Here is a 26,603-nt window from a genome sequence, read left to right on the forward strand (position 1 = left end):
TCAAAGTCTGGAACCAAAGAAAACCAACTTCAGTCGACCACTACTGTGGCGACGGTTGTTTTTCTCCTACTGAAGAATGAAACTTCTCTTTTCTTGATGAGGATCAAAAGCCATCTTTCCATGGTCAGAAAATAAAATTTTAAGACTTCAACAGTCTTTCAACTTCTGTTTAGAAGAAAATGAAATCTTACGAACGGCAGCCACAAAAATTTCATCAAAGATGAGACGAGAATTGAAAGGTACTTTTTCTGGATATTATGCTGCTTTAAACTCAAAAAGAAAAGTGTAATGGTTTCTGCTGGGAATAAAACCCTGATCCTCTTGCAATCTAGGCAAGCACACTATTCATATAAGCCAGTGTTTCCCGAATTGGGCAATGTTGCCTCCTTGTGGGTGATAAAAGCTACGTGTATAACATAGGATCCTATGGGTTTGTTTCAGTTGGGGGGGGGGGGGAAATACAAATTTTGAAGGAGCGGTGGAACAAAAAGTTTAGGAAACTGATATAAACCATATATACAGGAAACACAGCTTCACTGTCTTTGTAACACACACTATAGCATTACAGGCTTAAGTAGAAACTTAGCAGCATCTTTAACTTCATTTCAATTTAAGGAGGCTGTTAAGTTGGCCTCAGGTGGGGGCAATTAATATCTCTCAATCATCTACAATCTTTATTTAATACTAGCTATAATACCCGGTGTTGCATGGGTTTTCTTCACTGAGGCTTTTTTGAATCATGTGATATCCCCCCTTCTTTCTTTGAGGGGCATACAAACCATGTCCAAGTTAACCAATATGGCGGCTTCCTGCACGACTCCTGAAAGAAACAAACAAAAGAAACATAGAAATGAATAGTTTTTTCTTTTTGATGGGCGCTAGGTATTTCGATTTCCCCCCCCCCCCCTGAACTTCAAGTTATCTATCTGCCTATTTCTGCTTCAAAAAATGTTTAATTAAAGCTGTGGAATTTCTTCAATGTACTTAACGGGCCCATAATTAATTTTAAAACATCCTAAACTATATGAATTTATGCAGTTGAATATTAAAAGACAATACGGCAACATTAATTTTCAAGCACCTAAGTGCAAAAAAAAAAAAAAGCATAGCTGGGCAAAAAGTAATCAAGCTATAGCAGCTTAGGTATTTATAGGTATTTGTAATAACACTGATGTTTTTTGCCACAAAAACAAACGTCTATATAAATATGAAACCAGCATAGTGTGTATCAGAACAATACTACTTACTTTTATGCATACCTCACCACATCACAAGTCACTGCCACTAGGATCACTACTATCTTGTCCCAAAAATTCCCAGCTCTGCTCTAGTGTTAAGAGGACTCAGTCCATGTGTATTTTTGCTCACCCATTCAGTTATATGTATTGTCATGCTGACACTATAGCTCGTCAAATACCTGGAATTTTGGGAAAGGATGCATGAAAATTTTTTTCATGTTTCCAGTGGGGTGTTTTCTTTCAGAGTTCTGAAAAAAAAGTACAGAAGGGGAAAACCTCTATTCCAAAACTTTTTCCTTCTCCTCACCATGTCATGATTGTGCTATGTCGTGACTTTGTACTTAAAAGTGGCAAAACCACTTTTCAAAGAAAGTACTTAAAAGTATAAACAAATATATTCTTGCAGACGATCATGAATAGGCTGATGAAATATATAGTTGTGCCCCTGAATGAGCGGTTATTATACAAAATTTTCCAATCTCTGAGGGTTTTTTTTTTCATGTAATTTGTGTATCAGAAATTACGATACTTTTGTGGTTACCTACCCACATTCATAGACAGTGTATTTAATGCATAAATTTGCTTCATTCCCACAAAATTACATGTGCCTTTTTGAAAAATTGTGTAGGATTTGGGGGGGCGGTAAAAATTGCTTGCTTGGGAAAAATTTGGATGAGGTGGTCAGGAGAGGCTCCCAAAAACATGTCCTGCATGGGTAGAGACTTGTCTCAAGCTGCACTTACCATGACGATCAGCAGACTTATAAAGCATCCATTAAATTACAAATCCATGCATTAGTGATTTGGAGATAGCACCACCTACTGAATACAAGACACAATGCTAGATGCACACTCTGTTAGGTTTCACCAATACAAATCTGACGTAACGCTTACATTCAGGTGTGAAATATGTGGTAGTTCTCTAATAAATTAAACTTTTTTGTTAGCAAACCTTTAGATTGAACATGTTTTTAGAAATCAATTATTTGTTTGATTCACAGTGGTACCTGTGAATCAAAAAAAGAGTTGGGGAGTCATTCACAGTGGTACCTGTGAATGACTCCCCAACTCTTTTTTTTTTTCTAGAGGGAGCCACTTTCACTCAAAAAGAATTATGATTTTGCCAGTAACCAGGGTCCCAGGTAGATTAGAGTGCAGCGGCATCTCCAATTACATTTTTGAGGAAGAAAGATAGTCACCTGTCTCTATTGACTTTCACTTGTGATTGAACAGAGTTATGTACTAATATTCACAGTCACTGGATTTTCGAAAAATCTGTGTCAAGATGAACCCTGGTTATCTGCATTTTTTGCTAATCTGAGCAGGTGCTGATCCTAAATAGCTTGGTTTAGCACAGTGATTTCCAACATGGGCGCTAATGCCCCCTGGGGGCAGTAGAAGTTACGGGTATAGGATCCTATGGGTTAGATTGCATTGGGAGAAAAAAATTTCTGAAGAAGCGGTGATGGGGCAAAAAGGTTGGGAAACTATGGTTTAGCAGAACTTTGTAATTATATAGCAGAACTTTGTATTATATAGCTTATAGTGATAAGCTTTGTTTTTGGATGGGGCTGTGAACTATGGATGGTTTAGTTAATTCATATTCACCATTTAGTGTAAAAATTTTTCTTAAATCACTCTTCTAAGAAATTATTTATAGTTTTATACTACTCAAAAATGTTTGATAATGGTTTGAAAATTTTTTAACATCAAGGTGGAGAGCTTGTATGATTTTACGTAAAATTCCCAGAGAAGAATGGCCTCAGCTTCAGCTGAAAGTATCGGCTGCAGAAGTCTTGAACAACAGGCGTAAAGAATGGGGTTTCAAGAGGAAATGGGAAGGAAATTATTTGGCGTTGGTGAGTGTTTTATTTCCCCCTCACTATATCTGGAAACTATGAGAGAAAATCTTGGATGCAGTCTCTACTGTGTTGTTGAATTAAGAAAAATCCCATACTTTTCACTGTCAAATTAAATGAATTAAACAGCATTTAATACATAGTTTGATGTTTTCTTTGAATTTCAGTCATTGGAGAATGATAACACTGCTTCGTATGTGATGTCCATGAATGCCATCAAGACAAAAGATCGTTTCCAAAGGATACTGTTCTCTAGCTATATAAAAAAAGTAAGTTTGGGTTGAGAGCATTGCTTTATATATGTTTGTCAAATAAAATCATATACAGTGGTATCTTGGCTAATGAAGATAATTTGTTCAGGAATCACATTCGTACCCAAAACGCAATTTCCCATAGGCTTCTATGGGAAGTCATTTAATTCATTCCAGGTTCTGCCTAAAATTTGAAGATAATAAGTTTTATAAAATGCAAAGAAACACTATAAAAAAGATAACTGATTGAAGACTGAAATGAACAGCACAATTGAATGAAAGAATTTGTAGGAAGATGGGAAACTGATCTTTTTATTTTATGCTATGTACACACCTAGCCGGATTTGTGTCATAATGTGATCAGCTCATTTCTGTGCCTTGTATATGCAGATGAAAAATAATCTTGTAGATCCATTTGGTTCGTGCTAAGGGTTTGTCAGATTAGAAGGCCTAGGTTCTGTCCCTTCCAGGATATTGGCCCTTTACCTGTGTGGGTTCGGACACGCTAGGAAGGATGCTAAGTGTCTAGCATCAAATGAATGTGCGCAAAAATAATCTTTGTTAGCCAAAAAATTTGTAAGCCGAGGTATCACTGTATTGTGCTACATGTATTGCAGAAGTGGTGGGACACATTGTACGAGTGAAACTCCCTCTACAGAAAAGTTTACTTTTTTTGTTCAAAATGCACAGAAGACAGATGAATCAGGTGTTGAAAGCTTCCAAAAAATGTATTTTAATATAATGAAACAAGTTCAAGCGCAATTAACAAAATTTAACTAATTGTATATAAATGTTATATTTCATTTCTTTAAGGTCAACAAGTACAATAAGTGTGCTGAACGTGCCATTGTTGTCACTGATAAGTTCCTTTACAAACTGGACTGTAAGAAATTCAAGCCTCTGAGATCACCCATCCCTATTTCAGAAGTAAGTCATGCTAACTACAGTGGATTCCGCTTATAATGTTTTTAAAAACAAACCATCCTGAAAAAGAGTTGTAAGCGTGAAAATGCTTCAAAATGGAAATCTTGATGAGCATAATAGTGAGAGTTGTGAAACCACAAAAAAATAAGTTGTGCAAGTAATAAGAGGGAACATTACAAGCTAGATCCACTGTGTAATAGTTTTCTACTTTCACTGGTTATAGATTTTCCACTTGCTAATGCTTCTGTTTTTGGTTTTACCTTACTTTCATTTCTTTGTGTTTAGTTAACAGGAATAAGTGTAACACCTGGGCCTGACCAAATGATAATTTTGCATCTTCGCGGAGGCAATGATTTAGTCATAGCTCTGACATCTGCAGGTGATGAAGAAAGGGTTGGAGAACTTGTTGGTATTGTAACTCATCTGTGGCGCTCGTAAGTATCATTCTTGAGGATATTTGTTGCAGTGTTTTTCCAACTGGGGTTCCCAATGAAAAACATTTTTTTTTCTCTTTGATAGTTTATCAGTAATTTAAAATTAAATTTTCTGTTGATATTCAAAAGTTAATATTATACTGCATGCATAATTAATAATTTATTCTCGTTTCTAGAACACAGAAGAGAGATCTGCGAGTTATTGTCAATCCCCGTTTGCAGTGCATGTTGGGAAACAAGAGTCGGACCCTTGCTGTTGAATCGAGTGATATAGTCATAAATCCAGCCTTTAAAAAAGATGGAACAAATCTAGTGTTGTTATGGCCAGTATGCAGTGCATGAACTCCTTTCGCCTCACATGCACCGTTTTTAATGAACTTGACCCAGTGCTGATAGATTGTTACTACAGTATTTATATATGTGTTGTTGTGCTTTAATTTTCTAGTTCATATATATTCTCTCGAATGTACATATTCACCCATTTTACATATTTTTCACTACAGGCCCATTCAAATTCTAAAAGTTTTCACCACTTACATGGGGTTTGTGAACCCTATCAGACTAGGAAATGCATTTAGTTTCACCTCAGGTTGACGAAGTATTCCGTAAAATATTTTGAATTTCAGTAATTACAAGCACTGTGAATATTTTTTTACTTTACAAATGTATTATTTTAGAATTATTTTACATGTTGAAAAAGTCTGAAAAAATAATTTTTTGTTTTGAATGAAATTAAAAATTTCTCTCGACTATACAGTCAAACTCTGTTATAGAGCCCCCTGTTGTTTCGAACCCAAAATTTTCAGTGAACAAATATTCGACACACAGGGATTAAAACGAGATTCAAAGAAATCCAATATAACGTCAAATTCTCATTATGGTACCAGAATTCTATGAAATATGGTGCGTTTTTAAATAGGGGTTTGACTGTATTTACATTTTTTGTCTATCTGTGATGTTTTTAATGACGGAATAAGTTTTTTAAAATCTCTTATACATAAAATATAATGAATTGTTTCCCTTAATGTAAATGAAAGTACTTCAAAAAAGAGCCATTTGGAATAATGAAATACTATGGAATCGTATAGACTTTCATGTTCTGTGTCAAGGTAAAAATATTCAATTTTAAAGAATTGTGGTCAGAGGAATTTCGATTTCAAATAGTTCTTCCAACATCTGCGAAAGTCATCCTTAGTAGAGGTGAATCTTCTTGGCTGTTCAAAGATAACTTTGTGCACCCCCAATCTAGAGATTTCCTTGTTGCATTCATCCCACTAAAGGTTAAATCGAAAAATTATTGATGTACACAGCACAATAAGTACATAAGTATGTGACAGCTGCCAGTGGCAGCCATTTCTTAAATATGCCATGCAGACTGAAAGTGTTGGAATATTGTCTAGAGAAGGAAGTGCGCAAGACGTTTGGAAATTAGAATTCCAATGTTCCACAGATTCCTCTGACCTCTGAAATATTACATTGATTTCTTACAAGTTTTTAATGTATTATTGACTTATTTCATTTTCATAGGGATTTTTCTTAATCCTATTTCATCGTTTCACATTATATGTATATTTATTTTTTAACTAGTCACTTTTACATAAATGTGAAATGCATTTACATTCAAAGGCCAAGACTGATGTGAATAAATTGTTGTGTGGATGTTAGTTTTATCCAAATATGTGTAATGCTTATGGACTGATTTACGATGTTGTAATTATTGAGATTGACTAGTGGAGTTTGTCCAATCGCTTTTATTAGAGTGCCTTACTTTCTAGAAGGAGAAAGAAAAATAGAATAAGTATTTCTCCGCTTCTTGTAAATGTAGTATTAGTTGCTAGTAGTGGTCATAGTATCGTGCTTTATTTCAGTATTTAGCTAATAACATAACATAGTTTATTTGTTATAATATTGTTATAACAATTGCGATAAAACTGTACAAGTTGAAGTTTCAAATATTGCAAAATGTAGTTTAATTGTAAGGAAAATATGAAGAGAAAAAAAGTATATTTGCATAGCCGACACAGTAGAACAGTTATTTATAATGTGATGAAGGAAGCCTGGACAGGAAGGAGAGCAGCAGCTAAAATCTAGTAAAATGCTCGCGACCCTATGACAACATCTCCCAACTAGTGATGCACATGCATCTTCTTACTATTTTCAATCTGAAAGGAAGAACACATTATATATAGTTGATCAGGGTAAGAACAGTGTCCGCTTTAGCTTTCATCTGTTGCTTCTCTTCAGCTGTTTTGTCATCAGGTGCTGCTCCCTTGTCACCTTTGATTCATGAAATGCTGGATTGATTAAATATTTGTTTGCTCTTAGATATTGCTTAATGCAGGGTGTTCTTAAACCTTTTTATGTTCCATGGACCCCTTGTACCAATAAAATGAAGGCCATGGAGCCCTTTCATAAAAAAAATTATCATACCACTTGTATAAATTGAAATAAGGGCCTATGAAATGAAGGCCACATACCCCTTTTACCAATAAAAATGAAGGCCACATACCCATTTTCAGAATAATATTTGGTATATAGTATTCTCATCCAAGCTTGCAGACCCCCCTATCCCGATGGCTTCCTAAGGCGTCCAGACTCCCTGGCTTAATGAAATGAGATCCAAGTTAGAATAATGTTGTTAAATGAGAACTAAGAGAAAAATGAACCAGTATCAATCAATATGAAATATTTTGTGTAAAGATTTTTTTATCTGACTCCCACTATTTTTTTAAAATCTGTTAATGTTTGTCATGATGCTAGAAGATTTGAAACCAAAATACATTGCTGATTACAGTATTGTGTGTTCAGAATATCTGTGAAATTCGAGGATGCAGCATTTACACGGCCATTTTATTTTCCTGGTGTAATTTTTTTTTTTCGTTCCATCGATTTTCGTATACATATTGGGTCAGTATTGCTAGGGGTTTCCAAGGGCTTTGAAAAATGATACAATAGACCGCACTGGATGCAGTATCAAGCTCCTCGAAACCACCTGAAGTCTCTTGCAGTGCAAAAATGGCAGCCGTATTGGCCTTCTTTTTCTATATAGTTAAATATGGTTGATGTTCGAAATATTTTTCTATTGCCACATTTTCATTAGTGTTAAAATCTAGCTCCCGTACATTAAAATCAAACAGAATCGTAGCAACATTTGTATACTATGCGTATTTTGTTTCAAGATTATTTCATGAAAATTTGCAGGAATTAAAAAGTTCTCCATCCTTCTCTTAAATAATCGTTTTTTAAGAGATCAGTATGATTTGCTCTGTTATTTGTAATCTAACTGACATCTTGGTGCCTTGGATCATTTGGTCATCCTGATACTGTACCATTTAGAAGCAAAAGGGAGGGAAATGCATGCATTTTTGAAGATAGGGATGATTAAGCAAGTCTTATATCCTATTGACATTTTCGTGAAACATTGTGATGTATTTTTTATATTTTATTAAAAAAGAAAATATTTTCAACATTTTTCTTTTGTAAAAGTTTTGCAGTTGCTGTAAATAGATCTCAAGCCAATGATTTACTATTGGATATCAATAGTGCATGCAATTATTTTTCTCATCTTTTATAAGCTGCGAAGAATTTTGTATTTTATTTTTTGAATTGTTTTGTCATAAAAGAACAATCTTGTTTTTTCTTATTAAAAATGCTTTTCCATATTTTGTATTTCTGTTCTTAATTGTTTGAGTTGGGAATTTGTCAAAAAAAAAGATTCAAACAATATTATTTCTGAGTAATGGAGAATTGTTTGAAAAATCATGCGCGATTTCTACTATTCAGATCTTCGACATTTTATTATTCCTTTCAAAATCATTGGTTTTGAAGAAAGATAACTGCAGTGGATTTGATTATGTTTGTTGGCCCTAGCAAAGTAACTTTTATACTCATCAGTAGGGTGATCATATGACCCGAAATATTTATTCCTGCATTTACTCATTATTTTGACAGTCCTCAACTTTTATAGTAGCGTTTTTTCACAAGTTTTCAAAAAAATCCAATCAAGGAGATAAACCCCTTAACGTACAAAGACGAGATATCTCGGCCCTTTATAGATGGAAGAGATGCATTCCAATACACTCTATTCTTTCGAAGTTTATTTTTTCCCCTTTTTTTGAGAAAGAAAGAATTTCTCTTATTTCTAATTATTTTGCTTTTCTTCGCTACGGTTTAAAAAGTAAAAAATAAAAATATGCAGGGTGTCCTGTAAGTCCTTATTCGGCCTGTATCTTCTCATTAATCATTCGTCGTAGCGATATGGTTCCAGTTTAAAAAGCTCAAAATGTGTTCAAAAATCACCCTTTGCCAGTTTTAAGTGTGAAAATAGTGTCACAAAATAAAAAAAAAACGAAATTTTTTGACGGTTCCCCCGTGTCCTCATCAGGCTGTTCTTCCCACTTTTCTCAGATTTTTAAATTCAAATATCTCGATGGATATTGCATTTACAAACATGGGGGAATTTTTTGATTGAAAGAGGACGGGGGACCGTATAAATATTTAAATTTTTTGTATTGTGTGTGTGGCACACAATTTTTAGTCTAAAAACTGGTACAGGTGATTTTTGAACATTTTTTAAAATTGGTACTATACCTCTATGACGAACGGCTGATGAGATAAAGGCCGAATTAGGACTTGCATAGCGTAAGTATTACAGAGGGAAGGAGTGGCTGCTCCTCAGAAATATTTTTCCCATGTGTTAACAATTATAAAAATTTTTGAGATTTATATCTGAGTTGAATTGCACATCAGCCAAATTTATTTCCAAAAGCTTGATTCGTAAAGTCAAAAAACTATTTTCCCTGAGTTACAAGTTATATATAATCGTGAATATTCATAGTTTATAGTCATAATTATCTCCCCTCTCCATCCCGAGTTAAACTTTTTCCCCCATTGAAATCCACTGCGATTTGCAATATATTGCTTCATTTTTTTGGCGATTGGCAACTTAACTTACCTTCAGTATCATTTTTGGAAACGACTGGCGATTTCCTGCATTTGACTCGACGAAAAATAGCCATTCTAATTACAGTAGCCACCGCTTATAAGAATCAAATCGGCAAAACGCAAACCAAACTCTGTTTTAAGTGGAAAATCATCGGTTGTAAGAATCTGATTTCGCTTATGAAAATCAAAAAAAAAAAAAAAAAAAAATTTCTTCTCAAAAACTGCCACCGTTTATCATGGTAATGGAACCTTGTAGAATATTTTTGATTATTCACAAGGTTATTTGGAGGACCACTTATTGCCATTTTTACGTTTGTACTAAAACCATCCCATATAGAATGTGTTGCCTTTCTTCCCCCATCTCAAACAGTAAGATTACAAATGAGTAAGATTTTATAATTGTCTAACATCTTATTATATGCTATAGATCTTTAAACGAATTTAAAATTTCATATTGAAATTAAGTTTCCTTTCGGTTTTTACTTTCAAAACATCGTAATCACACCTGAACTCCCGCGCCGTTGCGTACTTCAGTGGTAAAGCCGGATTTTCCTAGGAGTGAAACTGTTGCTCTGTGCGCAGCGTGAAAACGCTGATTGGTTAAAAACCTGAAATTCAGGTTTTTTTTGACCAATCGGCATTTTTACGTTGCGCGCGCTGAAGAAACCTGCTCCTGGGAAAACCCGGTTTAACTTAGAATAACCGCAAAAATTTTTCCGTATGTTGGAATAAACCGCTTATAAGAATCAAAATGGCTGAAGCAAACATGATTATTATAAGCAGTGTGTGTATTTGGCTACTATATTATATATATACTGTATATATAGGGGATGACTTTATTTCCCCAAGGAATAATACGTAGATCAGGATCCTAAATACTGGGCATGGTCAGAGGCTCCCAAACGCAGGCAAAGTTGCTAGTTATCACTACAATCGCTTAAAAATCACCAATAGTGTGAAATTAAGTGCTATACAAATCGCAATGGATTGAAACATTCCACAGCTAAGACTGCGTAGGCGAGGTTTCTGCCACAAATTGGCGATTTCCGATTATGTCTGAGTGACCCGGAATTTTTATAATTGTCTAACATCTTCAAACTTGCAGAAATTCAAAATGGCTGCCAAAAAAAAAAAAAAAATCAAATACCGGTTGAGATTGATTCCATAATGAATTATGAAAATAATCTTTATCCATTTCAGCAAAGAATAAAAATTTAAGTAACCTTAGTGGAAAATATGAGATTTCCCCCGTATTTTTAACCAACCTCATTTAAATCTAAGTTTTTGCCCTTAATTTCACTTTTTTTTTCATAAAAAGAGTCGGAAGAGCTAAAAAGTGCAGAAATACGGGTCACAGGGTCACCCTAATTTAGGGTTACCATATACGAAGACTGAGAAAGGAGGACGTCTGCTCACGCATCCAGGGCTCCGTAGCATGCCTATTGTCGGAGCCCCGGGACAGATATTTTCTTGGGGGCCCTTAAAAAGGAAAAAAATTATACAAAATAAGTATGGGGCTATTCAAGTATTACGTCAGCAAATTTTTAGCCATTTTTGACCTCCGTCCCTCTTGTCAGCAAAATTTCGCAACCTCTGCCCCCCCCCCCCCGTAACGCATATTGGTGGGTTCAGAGACGCACGCAGGGAGGGGGGGGGTGAGCCTCCCATGTCCCCCCTTCAGATGGTCAAAAATTTATTTTCATGTAATGCAAAAAATATTTAAAAATTAAAATTTTGCGAAAGAAAATACCTTCATATGTTATAATCAATTTCTGTTAATTTCAATGTTATTTGAAGAACTCAAAATTTGTTGGCCTGTGACGGGTATTCTGATGTCGCCTGTACCCCCTGAAATCTAATTCTTGTAAAAATGAACTAAGCGGCACATTTACAGATCGCTTATCAAGTGACCCGTGGCACATTTTCAGATCGCTTATCAAGTGACCCGTGGCACATTTTCAGATCGCTTATCAAATGACCCGTGGCACATTTTCAGATCACTCAAGTACGTCTGTGGCCAATTTTCAGATCACTCAAGTATGTCCGTGGCCCATTCAAAGATCACTTGAGTGAACCGCGGCACAGTTCCAGAACACTTGAGCGATCCGTGGAACATTTAGAGATTCCTTGAGTATCTCAGTTTTAGAGCTCTCAAGCGGCCTGCAGTGCGGTTCTACATCGCTCAAGTTACCCGCGGCCCATTCCGGATTACTTAAGTGATTTGTAGCACAGTTCCAGAGCTCTTAAGTAGCCCAGACACATTTCCGGATCACTTGAAGGATCCGCGGAACATTTAGAGATCAGTAAAGTGGCTCTGTAGAAGACTTATCAACAGGGCGAATGTTAGTCCAGTTGCCGACAAACTGGGAAAAGATTTTTCTCGTTGCTGGCACACCCAGTAAAGGTGCCATTAAGAATATTTCATATTTTTATAAAGGGTGGTTGATGACGTAAGCACCTTACAAACCCCTTCCCCCCTAGTCATCAAAAGTCAGCTAATTGGAACCCCCCATCGATGTTGACGTAATACTTGAATGACCCCTATACATTTTCTGTGATGTCCGTATTTGGCTTGGGGCCCCCGACTGTGCCCCGGTCTAGTTACGGCCCTGCACGCATCCTTAGTTATGTCACAAATCCCAATTTCAACCAATAGATGGAGCCACTGTTTTGACCAATAAAACCGGCCACACAACACTATTTTTTCCCAACTTTAAAACAGAAAAATTCTGGGAATTTCGACGGCTATTTGTGAATGCGTGCAGGAAAAAAACACAAAAGCCTCATATATCGATGAAGAAATATGTCTTTCAAAGTGGAGGAAAGAAAAATTTCCCTGAATTACAAAGTAGCGAATTTTCCTAAACCTAGGAGGACGTTTGAAATGACATAAAAAAGAAGGGTATCCTACTCTAATTGTTGTGAAAGTAATTGTTGTGTACTCAAGAGGTGCTGCCATCTGTTTCCCATGTTCGAAGTTACAAACTAACAAACGAATGAATTTTTCTAATTCTGTTTATTTTTCTGTTGCGGATCTAATTTCTCACCATTTTTCTTTAGTTCAAAACTGTACACAAAGACTCGAAACCATTCATCAACAGATTAATTATGATTGGCGTCTGGAGAAAATGTCTTCTTCATGAAATAAATATAGAAAATTACAGGGTGGCCGTTCAAATCGACGCCCAATTGCCACACACGTGATTCCTTGTGAAAAACTAATTTGGACAAGTGTTTTCAATTTTTTTTTTATTTGACCAATAACTTATGGAGTTACAACGCATTAACAGTTGATGACGTCACTTTCGAAGGCGATATGTGACCGAAGTTGGTGTACGGTAAAGTAATAGTGTGTACTCTGTGTTTGACTAAATCTGGTGATAAATTTGCCAATATAGTGGGCGAAGACATGTTTTCTCCAAAAATAAGCCCCAGCGTGATTTTTAAAAGGATGCTGCCCCGAATATAAGCCCCGCCCCGAAAATAAGCCCTAGCTGAAATCGCCAATGAGAAGCATTTAGTACAGTGTTTCCCAAAGTGGGCAATATCGGCCCCTGGTGGGCGATATTGCCCATTCGTTGGGTGTTTGGTGCGTAAACTGACCGATAAGAAACCTCGCGCGTCACAAAATTTCAAACCTTGTAACTCCGTTAATATTCGTCCAATCCTTAAACGGAAAACATATTTCTATATTCGTTTTTCGCAAGGAATCGCGTGCAATATTATTGGGTGGTCGATAGTATCCACTCTGCTGCGAGGGAATGAGAAGTATACTTTAATGCGCGCTGTAAAACAATTATCTGGCCACGTCGGAAAAAAAAAACACGAAAAAATTAAATACATATTTTTTAAGTACACATACACATATTGACACAGACGCACACAGACACACGATACGAATAGTCTTATCGTTCGTTCTCTGCAAATCGAAGTTCGACATTTTTACACAACCATCATAAATATTCGTCGCCGTTCGACATGTGGTAGTCGTTCTTATGTTTGCTGTGAAGTGGTTCTGTCCATTGGTCTTGTGGTCGCTGCCGCCTGAAGAATCCGAGCTAAAGGACGACAAAGAACGAAAAACACTGTTAACATTTTTGAAGTGTTTGATTGAGGAAAAAAAAAGAATTCCAAATTGATATACATGTAGGGTTGCCCGATTACCAAAATGATTATATGGAACTACAGTCAAACCTCGTTAGTGCATCACCCGGTTAACACGTCACTCCGCTTACCGGGCCACTTTTTTGGAAGTCCCAATTGTCCTCAGGCAGGAATTGGCACAGCTATGGCTTACTCCGTTTAACGAGTCACTCCGCTTACCAAGTCATATTTTTGTTCTCCCAAGAACGACTCATTAACGAGGTTTGACTGTATATTATATTAACAAAATCAAAATATGTGTGTGTGGAACGGAGTGAAATTAGTATGCGGGGGGGGGGGCGCATAAAAATTTAGGTTTTCTTATTTTATGACAAATTGTATTTTCACTCTTGAAACTGGTACAAGGGAATTGCGAACACATTTTAAGCATTTTTGAAATTGAAACCATATTTCTACGACGAACGGTTGATAAAGACCGAAATAGGACTTGCAGGACACCCTGTATGCATTGAATTGCATTTGAATTCGAATACTTTGTACTAATAATTTGATAAATTAGCGGATGTTTAAAATTGATATATTCAACTGTTACCAAATTAAGCGTCCGCTAGTTATAATAATTTAATAATTATAATTAAAAAATTAACTAATCAATTAATTAACCACTATAATTGATCAATATACTCCGAACAGTAAAAGCTTGTTTTCAATGAATCTTTTATTAGTTAATAATCATGATTAATTAACGATTAACTTATCGTATATTATCACGTTTCAATATAAATTCTTTTTTGTTGCTCTTTAAGACGTGTACTATCGGACTACTAGTCGTTGGGGTTTAGGGGGGGGGGGTCGTCGCCCAACCGCGAACGTGGCGTGACGGGAGCGCGCGCCCCCTAGCTCTCACTATAGTGATTGTCTTTTTGGTGGTAATGGTACTCTGTGGAAGAGAAGAGAGAGATGGATTGTGTGTGTTTGATCTATTATTTCTTCATATCATGAGTGGAATCCCTGATGGAAGCGAGCACTTAATGAACGGACTGTTTGAATCCAGTGGCTTCTAATTGGGGGATGCCTGCACCCCTCCCACTAGGAATTTACCGCTTTTTTATTGAGGAGGTGGGCGCGGCCTAGTTATAGAATTATTTTAAAAAAAACGGGAAATATTATTAAAATGCGGGGGGGGGGGATAATGACCTCCCCGTATCTCCGCCCATTCTTCGATTGTTCAATGTAGTTATAAACGAGTGTCCATGGCTGACAACAAGATTTCCGGAAAAGGGGGGGGGGCGGTCCACGACCAAAAATATTAGAGGAACCGCTTTTTTGAATCTATTTTAATTCGTTATTTGCCGATCAAGGGTGGAATCACCTTTCTTATACTCTGTCACTATTCACGTTTTACAAGAATATTTATATGTCTACTAATAGTTCAAATAATCAAACAATAGATCACGGGGTCTTAAGTGGGGGGGGGGGGTCTCAGGCAATCTATTGTTTCCACTATGAAGGTTACCGTCAAGGTCCACGGGTTCGAATCTAGCCTAAGAACATCAGTATGAAGTTCTTTACCTACCGATCATGGGGCGACCACCGATAGATGGTGCCTTCATTTCCCACTCAGTTTCATAGGTTAAAAATTGCCACATGGCGATATATGACCATATGACCGGAGTTAGTGTGGCGTAAAGTAGGCCATTTATTGTGAATAAATGGCCTATAATATTGGCCTAAAAATAGATAATAAATTATCTTAATAAATTTACAATGTAATAAAATATAAATATCTGCTCCGGGCTACTAGGTCAGAGGTGGGGAAGAGCCACATATAATCATAATTATGTGAAATTTTAAATTTCTTAAAGCTTTCATTGATGATTCAAAATTTGATTTCGTTTTCTCAAAAATTATCATTTTCCCTCAAAAATTAAAACACGGGATCTTAACACACGTCTCCCGATGAGACTTCTTTTTTTTGAAATACGGGACGTCCGATGTACCCCTACGTGTATGGCAAAACCTAAAGAGTCATCTTTTACATCATTATGCGCCTAAGAATCCAACATTGAAGATAGAAATCGCAATGGTACTTACCCACCATAGCAATAACGCTAGGAGGCCTAATAGGATCAGACCTGCAGATACTGATATGATGATGACCCACCAAGGAATAATTCGCTGCTGGCGGCTCACCGATTCCGGATTCACTTTAGTTGTCACCTGATGTATATGTTAAAAAGGAATCAAACGAATATCACTGAATACAAAAGTAATCGACTTAAAATACATTTTATTCGGATGTCAATCCAATTGAAAATTATGCACACCAGTGGTCCCCAAAATTGCTTGCTTCAAGTACCTTCTGGAAGTATTTAGGAGTTTTACAAACTCCAAGAAATTTCCATCACGTCACTTACTACCGCATCCCCCACCCCACCAAACATGCATGTGAGTCGTGCGTACCGCTTGAAATGTATGGCAGTTGTACGTAACCCCTTCAAATGGTAGGAGGTTAACGTACCAAGAGAAGGTTGTTAACAACTGGCTACTGCGATGATAGTTTATAATTTGTGTTAATTGCATTTTTAATTGGGTTGCTGTATTTTTGAAATATATGACATCCATATTTTTATGGGCATCTTTTTATCAGCCATCTCGTTGGGCATTTTGCCTGTTGTGGCGTTGTATTTGTATTTGTATGATGAATTTTTTTGGAAATAGAGAAATTCAACTGCACTTGCGGGGAACTGAACTCCCTTGACCACTAGACTACAAAGACAACGAATCTCTCCATCATTCCTAGGAGCTCGTGTACACTGGAACGGACCGTACATGGACGTACTTTTCTCATACATGACAGAAATTTTTGATCGTAACTGTATTTTAGAGCATTTGGGGATACAGTACTATTGAACATTTAATCATAATTTGGCCAGAAGATTATCTCTATATGTATAAAATTGATTTTTTGTCTGCCTGTGTGTGTGTGTTTATGTTCTCTATACAAATATACAATTTTAAAAATCGATCGTCGCCAAATTTTGCATATATACCAAATGGGACCCGACTTGAACGATAGGCTACTTTAAAAGTTCGCCAGAGCAGGGCAAAAAAATGGGCAAAAAACTGTCGGGCAAGAATGTTTTTCTTGGGCCTCAACAATCACTCTCGGAATGTTTATTTTGGTTGCCTTGGTTTCCTAGCAATGCGTTTTAGACGTGTATCTGCCTTTACAATGGTTTTTCACTCCTTTAACGCTACCAGTATATGTACATTTATAATAGTTTATGCCTTAATAATGGTTTGCCAGTTTTTCAATCCTCCCTGTAATGTGGCTTTTCAATAGACTTATAATCATCATCAGCATCACTTTGAGGGTCAGGAAAAGGGTGATTCCCATAGAAATCAGTGTTAAAATTTCCGATTCTACTGTAGAAATGCGGAAATTTAGTGGGGTTTTCCTGCCACATCAATAGTTTTAAAAACTGTATCGAATTCTCGCGATTTTTGAAATATCGAGTTCGCTTAGAGATATGAAGCCCCGGAGATTAAATATGAAGTAATTGGCCGGACCTATACTTTTGAGTTGGATGTGCATACAATAATATTGATTTCAACTTTTTATTTATATCTTCTGAAGCATGAAAAATAATGTCTCCGTATTGTCTTTTAATGTCCAACTGCATAAATTCGTATAGTTGTTTTAAAATTAATTATATGGGTCCGTAAATTACATCGAAAAAATTCCACAGCTTTATTTAAGCATTTTTTGAAGCAGAAACAGGCAGAAATGGATAACTTGAAGTTCAAGGGGGGAGGGAATGAAAATACCCAGCGCCCCTTAAAAAAGGAAAAATAAAATATTCATTTCTACGTTTCTTTTAATCTAGATTTGTTTATTTTATGAAATCGCGCAGGAAGTGCCATATCGGTTAAGTTAGACACGTTTTGTATGTTCCTCAAAGAAAGAAGGGAAATATCACGTGATCCAAAATGCCTCACTGAAGAAAACCCGGGTAGCGCCGGGTATTATAGCTAGTATAGATTATGAAGATTATATTCTTACGAAAAAGGATTTGGCCGCAATGTAGGAAGGGTCGACATCATGTGGCAGCGAAGTGATACGACTCACAAGCTTTGACGATATCTGAACTTCATCAAGGCCCATCTGCAAGAAACAACAACCATCCAAGTGTAATAAATACATTTGACCTGCAGAAACACACAACTATTCACATAAATAGCAATTTTATTGCGAATTGGTGAATTACTCACAATATAAGCCATCCATTTTGCGGGCTTGTAGTGAGAAAAATAACACGTTAAGAAAGAATTTCATACAGCAAAAATATTTGAGAAAATGGTAATTTTGAAATTTCTAGATTGTTTTGGGATGATTAATATCGCGATTGATCCCACATTAGGTGTATATTAACAGAAATAACACGCTATACAGGGTGTCCTGTAAGTCCTAATTCGGCCTTCATCTCATCAACCATTCGACATAGAGGAATGGTTCTAATTTAAAAAATTATCAAAATGTGTTTAAAGCTCCGCTGTACCAGTTTTTAGAGTAAAAATACAGTGTGTCACAAAATAGTAAATCTAAATTTTTATACGGTACCTCTATCCTCTAATCTCCAATCAGAAAGTTGTTGCCCTGTCTTTTCTGAGACAAACAGAAAAATTCTAGGTTTCTAAGTGCAATATTCACTAAGATATTTGAATTCAAAGATCGGAGAAAAGTTGTGAAAGTACAGCAAAAACTAAAGGACAAAGCTCTTTTCCCTAATTTTTTATGCTGCCCTTTCAAAACTTTTCTCCGATTTTTGAATTCAAATATCTTAGCGAATATTGCACTTAGAAATATGGAATTTCTTTTCTTAGCACCAGGAGAGACAGGGCAACAACTATCTAATTGCAAATTAAACGACGGAGACCGTATAAAAATTTAGATTCTTTATTTCATGATACGCTATATTTTAATTCTCGAACTAACACAGAGTGATTCCTGAACACATTTCGAGCACTTTTAAAATTGGAACCATACCTCTACGACGAACGGTGGATGAGTTAAAGGTGGCAATAGGACTTTCGGGACACACTGTATATAGCACACACAGTGATGATTTTTCCCAGACGTAGCTCACCTCGACCATTGTATCCTTCCATAAACGTGACCGAATCGTAAAAATGACCTGATCGTTCTTTGCAAGATCGTAAACCGTGCACGAGATTTTCGTGCATAGAGTTGGACCACAAGCCTGTAATAAATATATTTTTTTTATACAGAGTGTCCTATAAATTAGTAAACAGTTTAAAAATTCATAAAACTTGAAGGAATTGGTATGTTTTTGGGAAAAAGTTATTCTCTTTCGCTAAGAGGGATTTTTTTTGATACAGAAAAAAATTAGTTTTTTAATATTTTTTTAATTTTTAAATTTTTATCGATATAGGGCTAGGGGAAACCCATCCGGAAGGAGTGATTGAATCGTAATCATTCTTCAATGTCTTCTGTGTCTGAAACGTTCTTAAAACTTCAGCTGGCGATTCGTGGCTAAGGTAAAACAACTTCAACAATAGTAAATTTTTCCACCATTGTCACAATATAAAACTTCGTTAGTGGGAGTAACAGGGAAATTCAGAAATGAACTGTTGCTCGTACACCTTGCATTTTACAGGATTCTGATCTGCATATTTTCTCATAGATTTCCTTTCGAGCAGCGCCCTTTATCGGCAAAAGTTTGAACTATTTTCTTTCTGCACCAAGAAAAAAATCCCCCCCCCCCCCCCCCAGGAGAATACCTTTTTCGCAAACCGCATTCAAATATACCAATTCCTTCAATTTTCACGAATTTTCAAACTATTTACGAATTTATAGGACACTCCGTGTTTAGATAAATATAATATTTTATGATTTTCTTCATAACACAAATTTTAAATATTGAATTTGATTCAATGTCATGGATGTGGGGAAATAATCAGTACCATTTCGTTTGCGTTTTCCACTGTCGAGTTTTTAGTTTTGGCAAGTCGTTTTTCTCTTGGAGAAGTGGAAGGTCGCCGTTCGTCATGGGCGTCACCAAAGATATGTATGACATTACCGGCTTCGGATGGATGGTGAGCCAAACTGTCGATACTCACAGAATAGCTGCTGCTACGAGGCCTCTTTTGCTCCGTCTATGGACGATAATGGACACACAAATTTAAATTTGCAATAAAAAGTTACTATTAGTTATAGAATTAAATTACATTTCTGTTTTCGGTGAGAGAAACTAGAAGGAGGGAGACCGGGGATATATATATATATAAAAGTTGGCTTCATGATTTTTCTATTTGTTTCTTGCAACACTTGGAGCAAATGCGATGCTGCGGATAGTGGTACCCCTCGGGAACAATTTAACGATGGAAATATCACTTAAAATTGTATGCTCATTTTATCAAATCTTTAAAAAATTGTTAAAAACTATGCCAACTTGTGGGGCATGCTGGCACAACTTCTGGAGTAAGTTGGCATAGCATGATGGTTAATGTAGGAATTGAGGAAAAATGTAAGTTAGCGCAGCAGCAAAACTTATTCAATATAAAAATGCAGTAAAAAATATATGTATGCTAATCACACTCGATATTTTGATGAAAAAGAAAACTAATGTAAAAAGAAAAGTTACTAAAAACCAAAAAGATCAAGGGAGTCATCATTCACAGCATCATGTCCACTAAGAAAGTAGGTTGATCGCTAACTCGAGCTGGTGGTTGTAATTCTCGCACAATTTTATTGCAATTATACCAAATCGGTGAGGTGGTATATGACACGTGTTCTATGCCAACATGCCCCTCAGCTGGGATGCCAACTTGCCCCAACCTGACTCTTTACACAAGAGGGTATGCCTCGCAGTTCCGCAAAAGTTTCATGAAGTATTTCAGCACTTGAATACAAAACGCTATTGACCACTCTACTCATCACAACTGTTGGAAACGTCTCAACATATTCATGGACTTCACAGAATGAAAAACTTTGAAAATAAATCCTCTCTGGGAGCTCCCATCACACTGAAACTACAATGGATGATGCAACACCCTCAGCCTAGTTGGACAGTGACAATACTAGCACTCACTAATGTAGGAAAGAGAAACTGTATGCCAACTTGCCCCTTATTCCAGTAGAATTAGAATCCAACCCATAGAATCCCGTGGCCCGTTTGAATTCTTTATTGAGCGGCTGGCCCGGACGGCTAATGAGAAATGAATGGGAAAAAATGAAACGAGATGACACGGACCCCGGTCAGGCACGGGTCCAAGACGATGTGACGGAAGGGGGCAAATTGCGTAAGTTCGTTTGATCGCCCCGTATTTTTCGGGACCAACAAATTTTCCCATATTATTCGGCTCTTAGTGGTCGTTCCTATCGCGAAGGCAGACATCTTCATCTGCAAATAGAATGGGGACAGGCATCTTCAACTACGAATAAAGCCGAGGCAGGTATCTTCAGCTGCGAAAAGAGCGGAGATAGACATCTGCAACTGAGAATGGAACAGAGGCAGACAACTTCAAATTCGAATGGAGTGAAGGCAGGCATCGTCAGCTGCGAATGGAGCGAAGACAGGCAGATCCAGGGAGATGTGTCAGAGAAGAGAACATATTGCATAGTTGCATTGGATCATCCAGTATTTTAGGGGACAGACAAATTTCACTCCCATATCATTGGGCCCCCTAGTAGTGACGATCGCCCTCATCATCTCCCTTTGGTTCCGCGTTTGGGCCCCATATCGGGCCTCGGCACACGAAACACTGCCTTATGCCAACTACTCTTTACATGGCCTAAATTCCCAAACATTTTAGTCTTCCACAAAGGCTGTCTTTACAGCAAACTGATGTTCTGCGAGGGGTGGGTGCATGCTAATTGGGGGAAGTACCACCAAAGAGTTCACATATTTATTCTTGAAAATCACGGAGATCTCATGCCGTAAATACGGTCCTGGAGAGGATAGGACCATGGAGGGTAGAAAAATTGTCAGATATTAGAGAAGTATCTGCTCACCTTCAAAAAGAAAGGATTCACATCCGAGATTTTCTTACAGCTTCCTTTTCCAAGTACTTCAGGTTGATCCATCAGGTATAGCAGAGGCCTTCTTTGAAGTGTATACGTAGGCCACAATATGTCGATCTCTGCTTCCGTGACTGCACTAGGACCTCTGTTACCAACCTGGATGAAGAACAAACATTATGACATAGTCTGTTCTCATAGAGCTTTTACATTGTAGCACCGGTTTAGTCAAAACTTAAATACATCCACATACTACCGATTTAATTTATGAAAATGATAAAGATAATGAAAATAATGAATCTGAATTTGGAATGTGCCAATAAAAATGTTAAAAATATATTCCTAGATACAATTGAACTTGTCTAAGTTGGACTCCTACGGTTCCATTAAAATATAGGAAGTCTAGGAAGCGCCCAAGAAGACCACAGGATTATGGTTGGTTCCATTCAAAACCGTCGAATATAGGGAGGTGTCAATGTTAACAGGCTTTGCTGCACAGATAATGTTCATTAAGTGTATATTCCTGTAAGGTATTCATTCATGTAAATGGGAACAGAAAGCAGGGTCTCTCGGATGGTCAATTTAGACAGGCTTCACTGTACTAGGACAAAATACGTATGCGAATTATCGTACATACCGCGTAAACATGAATAACTTCAGGGCCAGCCTGAGATTCGGTATTCTTCGTTTGTATATGTACTTCTGTCTTGTTGTAAGTAACAACCTGAGGATCTGAAATACTGGCAGAAGAAGAAATTATCGTCAGTGCAAGCTTTAATTGTTAAATTTATTGTTAAAGCGTAAGCGTTGCAAACACAGTTACAGTAACGCATTATCGTAACGAGGTGATTTACCCATGGATCGTGATGTTGACTTCGACACGGACTGGGAGTGTAATCGTGAGTCGATTGTCGTAAATGTTTTCTTCCAGTTCTTCGTTGGTGCTGTGGAAAAATAATGTGTTTGAATCAATGTAAACGATATCTTTCGTTAATTATTACATTCAATTATTAAACACTGACAGATGTCACCCCTAAAAAATTATAATTTTTCTATTGATTGGTTTCTATGCAATAGAGATTTTCCTCAAGATGAAAATCCTCAAATCGTAATGAGTCTGATTAGATTTCCGCTAAGGTAGTTCAATGGAAAATTCCTTCGAACTAAAAAGGCCGTCGCGATTTCGTGTATCAACTCGTTTTTCCGAAGCAGTGTTTGACATCATCGGGAGATATTATATATCGATCATGGAACGGAGAAGATCTCGTATTCGTCAAAGCATTTCCAAAGTTCCCCTTGCGTTCCTCAAAGCATTCCGTCGGGTTCCTCTCGCGTTCTTCAAACAATTTGTCCAAGTTCTCGCAATCCTTAAATCATTTCTCGAAGTTCTCGCAATCCTTAAATCATTTCTCGAAGTTCTCGCAATCCTTAAATCATTTCTCGAAGTTCGTCTTGCATTTCTAAAAGCATTCCTAAAGCTCTGCTCTGAGCATTCTTCCAAGTTTTCCTCGCGTTCTTCAAAGCATTCCCAAAGTTTCGCGTTCCTCAATGCCTTCCTCCAAGTTTCTCTCGTGTTCTTCAGAACATTACTCCAATTTCTTCTCATGTTCCTGAAAGCCTACCTAAGTTCAACTTGACTTTATTACCTCCTTTCTATTGTTGTAGTCGTCGGGGGGACTTACACTAACTACCAAATCGAATTCAAAGAAATTGAGATTCTATCGGGCGAAAACTGTTCCTTGGATTATACAGAGAGACAATATAGAAATCTTGAAACACCTTAACCCAGTGGTTCTTAAACTTTTGTCAACCACGGCTCTCTTATCCAATTCATGGTTCATCTGCGGCTCTCCCAGAATAGTTTAGTAAATATTTTCACACTTATAAAAGAACCGAAAATGACCAATTAGACGATCCTGCTACTATAGGAGCCAGGGCCCTCAGCCTTCCAATAAAATTTGTGGGGAGACTTGAGCTCCCCACCAAAAAATTAATGAGCAAACCAATCCCCCTGCAACACACTGGCTTGGGTCCCGGCAACTTTAAGCCCCCTCAATGTTGAATTCATGTCCGCACCTCTGCTTGCTACTGCCAATCAGAGGTAGCGTTCTGGGCTCAGAACGGACGCGGGAACAATCCCAGCAGGTGACATGGTCTAAAACAGCAGCGTTTTTTCCAGGATTCAGTCAGTCGAAGCTGGCAATTATAGTTTGGATTTTTTTCCTCTTTAGTAGTTCGACCTAACTGATGATGCCAATCACTGGTGTAGGAAAAACGTCGAGGCGATACTCAGGTTAATGGAATACCCTTCCCGAAAGAAAATCTGATTCACCAAAACTCAATCGGTCTTTCTACTCTATGATTTTGAAATATTTCTGCACTGTGTCTTCAGTTTCATTTTGCCTTAGCTCTAGCAACCAATTTCATAAATGTTAAAATAGAGCTGACGGCACCATGCCAGAAAGATTCTATGCGCTGTCGCATAGGATCGTTTCACGTAAAAATATGTACTCTGATATCATGGGATTTTACTAGGTCCATTCTCGTACTTGAGAAGTACTTTTCATGCATTAAAACGTACCCGAACTTACCTGTTAACCATGAAATTGAACCTTAAGTCATTGCTTGCCGACAGATGCCTCGATGGAGCTAATATTATCTTGAAGGTAAGCTAAAATGCGAATGAAATTATTTATATCAAGTGCCACGTCTAGAGTTGAAAGGAAAAAAAAAATTCTAAAAGAAGTATGTGTACTGGAAAATACCGTAGTGTTGGCCGGTAACGGATTTCCAACGTAACAAATCAAGTCTTTATCACCGCCATTCACGGATTGAGAGTCACTGCAACTCACGGGTATGTCCTAGAAAAAACAAATGGTGATTAACAATTAAGTTTTATTTGAAAAAAAATTCAAAATAAAAAAGTAACAAAGAAAAATCGGGAAGAATTTCTTTTATGACGTGAACGAACACGTTTCGGAATCGACTATTGAACTAAATTAAGAATATACGATGGCTGAATCAAATTTTTGACTGAAAAGGCCCTCCTCGCACAGGGGTACTCAAACTGATCTCGAATGGCTTGAAGACCAAGAGACTGGCCAACTCAAAAGGGCCGTTTCCCTCCCACGGTGCTACTAAAAACTTCAAAATGTAAGAGACTGAGGGAAAAATGAAGAATTTTCTAGTTCCTTACCTAAACACGATCACAACTATATTCGTCAATACTATATAGCGAGAAGATATATAAGGCATTTATGGGAAAACGTTGACATTGAATGCATTAAAAGACACGAGGAGATAATATAATAGCAATCGCATACAAAAAAGAAGCGCTCTTGGAGTTTGAAGTGTTTTTTGTAGTATTGTGAATGAGAACAGGCAACTCGAGTCGTTCAGTCTCTTGGTGTCCGAGATGCTCGAAATCGCTCTGAGTATACCAGTCTTCTCTTATACAAATATAAAAACTACAGTATTTCGAAATCGCGATGCTGGAGAGCGAGGAGACTAGCATGGAAAATTGCCAGTCAACCGGTCACCTAGGTATTCTAGTCGCCAATTTTTATATCCTCTTCTGAATGGTGTCATAGAAATACACATGTTGGATCAAGGCCGTAACTAGGATTTTCGCCTCCCCCCAACTTTAAAATTCGATAATTTTATACCAGTGTTCTTTGTTCCCACCTAAAATTGTCATCCCCTAAATTTTTTCCAACCGGGGCAGTTGCCCACTGTCCTCCTCTAGTTCCGTCCCTGTGTTGGATCATCTGGATACAGCCTTCTGGTATCGAGGCAACATCTGTATCCCCGTGTTAGAGGACCTAACGATACTGGAGTAGTGAGGCGACTAGCATGCTGAGTCTCCAGTCTACAGGTCTCGAAGGTTTTCTAGTTGCCGATACCATTAAAATGGCGACTCAACATGTGTATTTCAATGATACCACTCAGACAAAATACCAGTAATTAACCGCACATGTAGCCTACCTCGTAAAAATTCTTCTGAGGAATTTTCAGTTGGGTGTGCATATGATGTGGCCCTAACGTATTTATATATTGTCAGAATTATGCGTGATTCGTGTTCTATTGCTGTTGCCATCTAGACGAGGATACATGAGTACATTTTGGCAACTAGAAAATCTATTCGACCTATAGACCGGTGACCCGGTGAACTAAAATTTCCCCGCTATTAAGTTTTACGTTTCCAAAAAAAATAATGGCTGCTCTGTATCGTACCAAACCTGTCCAAAACTTCCTGCCGTGCCGGCAACAATTTCAATTCAATTTGTCAAATTTGTAAACACATAAGAACAAATTCCTTAATATTCATTAATTTTAAGACACTTGTCTATGAAAGCAAACAATAAGGCGATAAATACAAATACAAGTCCACAACAGTCAAAATGCCCAACGAAGTGGCTGAGAAAATGTATTAATAATTAGAATAAATTTTCTAATTATAGACATAGAATAATGTATTAATAATTCAAAAATTTTGAGATGAGTGACACCGACCATCGGCCGAACTTTGGCGATGTTGACGTATTCGACATGGACTGGCAAAGTTCCGTAGAGCATCGCTTCGAAAGCATCTTCGCCTTCGTTGACGAGGATCACGTGGAGTTCCAACCTCTTGTCGTTTCCAATCAAGAATTGGTGCATGTTCCTATCAATGATAAATAGATCTCAGTACATAAAATGTTATAATTTAGCAATAACTTTTTATTGTTTAGTGTAAAACATTAGAAATTATAATATACAGTCGACGCTCGATGTAACGACCCCACTTTGTCCCATCGAAAATTGACG

The 26,603-nt window shown here is 37.2% G+C and overlaps 2 protein-coding genes across 2 annotated transcripts in view; one reads left to right on the forward strand and one right to left on the reverse strand.

Moving 5' to 3' along the window:
* Positions 1-8,365, forward strand: part of LOC149071085 (unconventional myosin-Id-like) — a 52,614-nt gene extending 44,249 nt beyond the window's left edge. The window contains exons 18-22 of the mRNA XM_089248224.1: positions 2,952-3,096; positions 3,264-3,365; positions 4,161-4,274; positions 4,557-4,705; positions 4,882-8,365. Coding sequence (XP_089104350.1) covers positions 2,952-3,096; positions 3,264-3,365; positions 4,161-4,274; positions 4,557-4,705; positions 4,882-5,047 — 676 coding nt within the window. The 3' untranslated portion in view covers positions 5,048-8,365. The remainder of the gene's footprint in view (positions 1-2,951; positions 3,097-3,263; positions 3,366-4,160; positions 4,275-4,556; positions 4,706-4,881) is intronic.
* A 4,281-nt stretch (positions 8,366-12,646) lies between these two features.
* Positions 12,647-26,603, reverse strand: part of LOC149071086 (integrin alpha-PS2-like) — a 60,952-nt gene continuing 46,995 nt past the window's right edge. Inside the window, exons 20-30 of the mRNA XM_089248226.1 lie at positions 26,310-26,460; positions 24,563-24,658; positions 24,389-24,468; positions 22,652-22,741; positions 22,435-22,537; positions 21,792-21,956; positions 19,742-19,933; positions 18,904-19,017; positions 17,820-17,921; positions 15,848-15,973; positions 12,647-13,707 (exon numbers count right to left, since the gene is read on the reverse strand). Of these exons, the coding sequence (XP_089104352.1) occupies positions 13,603-13,707; positions 15,848-15,973; positions 17,820-17,921; positions 18,904-19,017; positions 19,742-19,933; positions 21,792-21,956; positions 22,435-22,537; positions 22,652-22,741; positions 24,389-24,468; positions 24,563-24,658; positions 26,310-26,460 (1,324 nt within the window). The 3' untranslated portion in view covers positions 12,647-13,602. The remainder of the gene's footprint in view (positions 13,708-15,847; positions 15,974-17,819; positions 17,922-18,903; positions 19,018-19,741; positions 19,934-21,791; positions 21,957-22,434; positions 22,538-22,651; positions 22,742-24,388; positions 24,469-24,562; positions 24,659-26,309; positions 26,461-26,603) is intronic.

The sequence above is a fragment of the Pholcus phalangioides genome, unplaced genomic scaffold, assembly GCF_987345545.1.
Source record: "Pholcus phalangioides strain wild (caught in Gottingen) unplaced genomic scaffold, Ppha-v1.0 ptg000019l_1, whole genome shotgun sequence".
Taxonomy (NCBI): Eukaryota; Metazoa; Arthropoda; class Arachnida; order Araneae; family Pholcidae; genus Pholcus; species Pholcus phalangioides.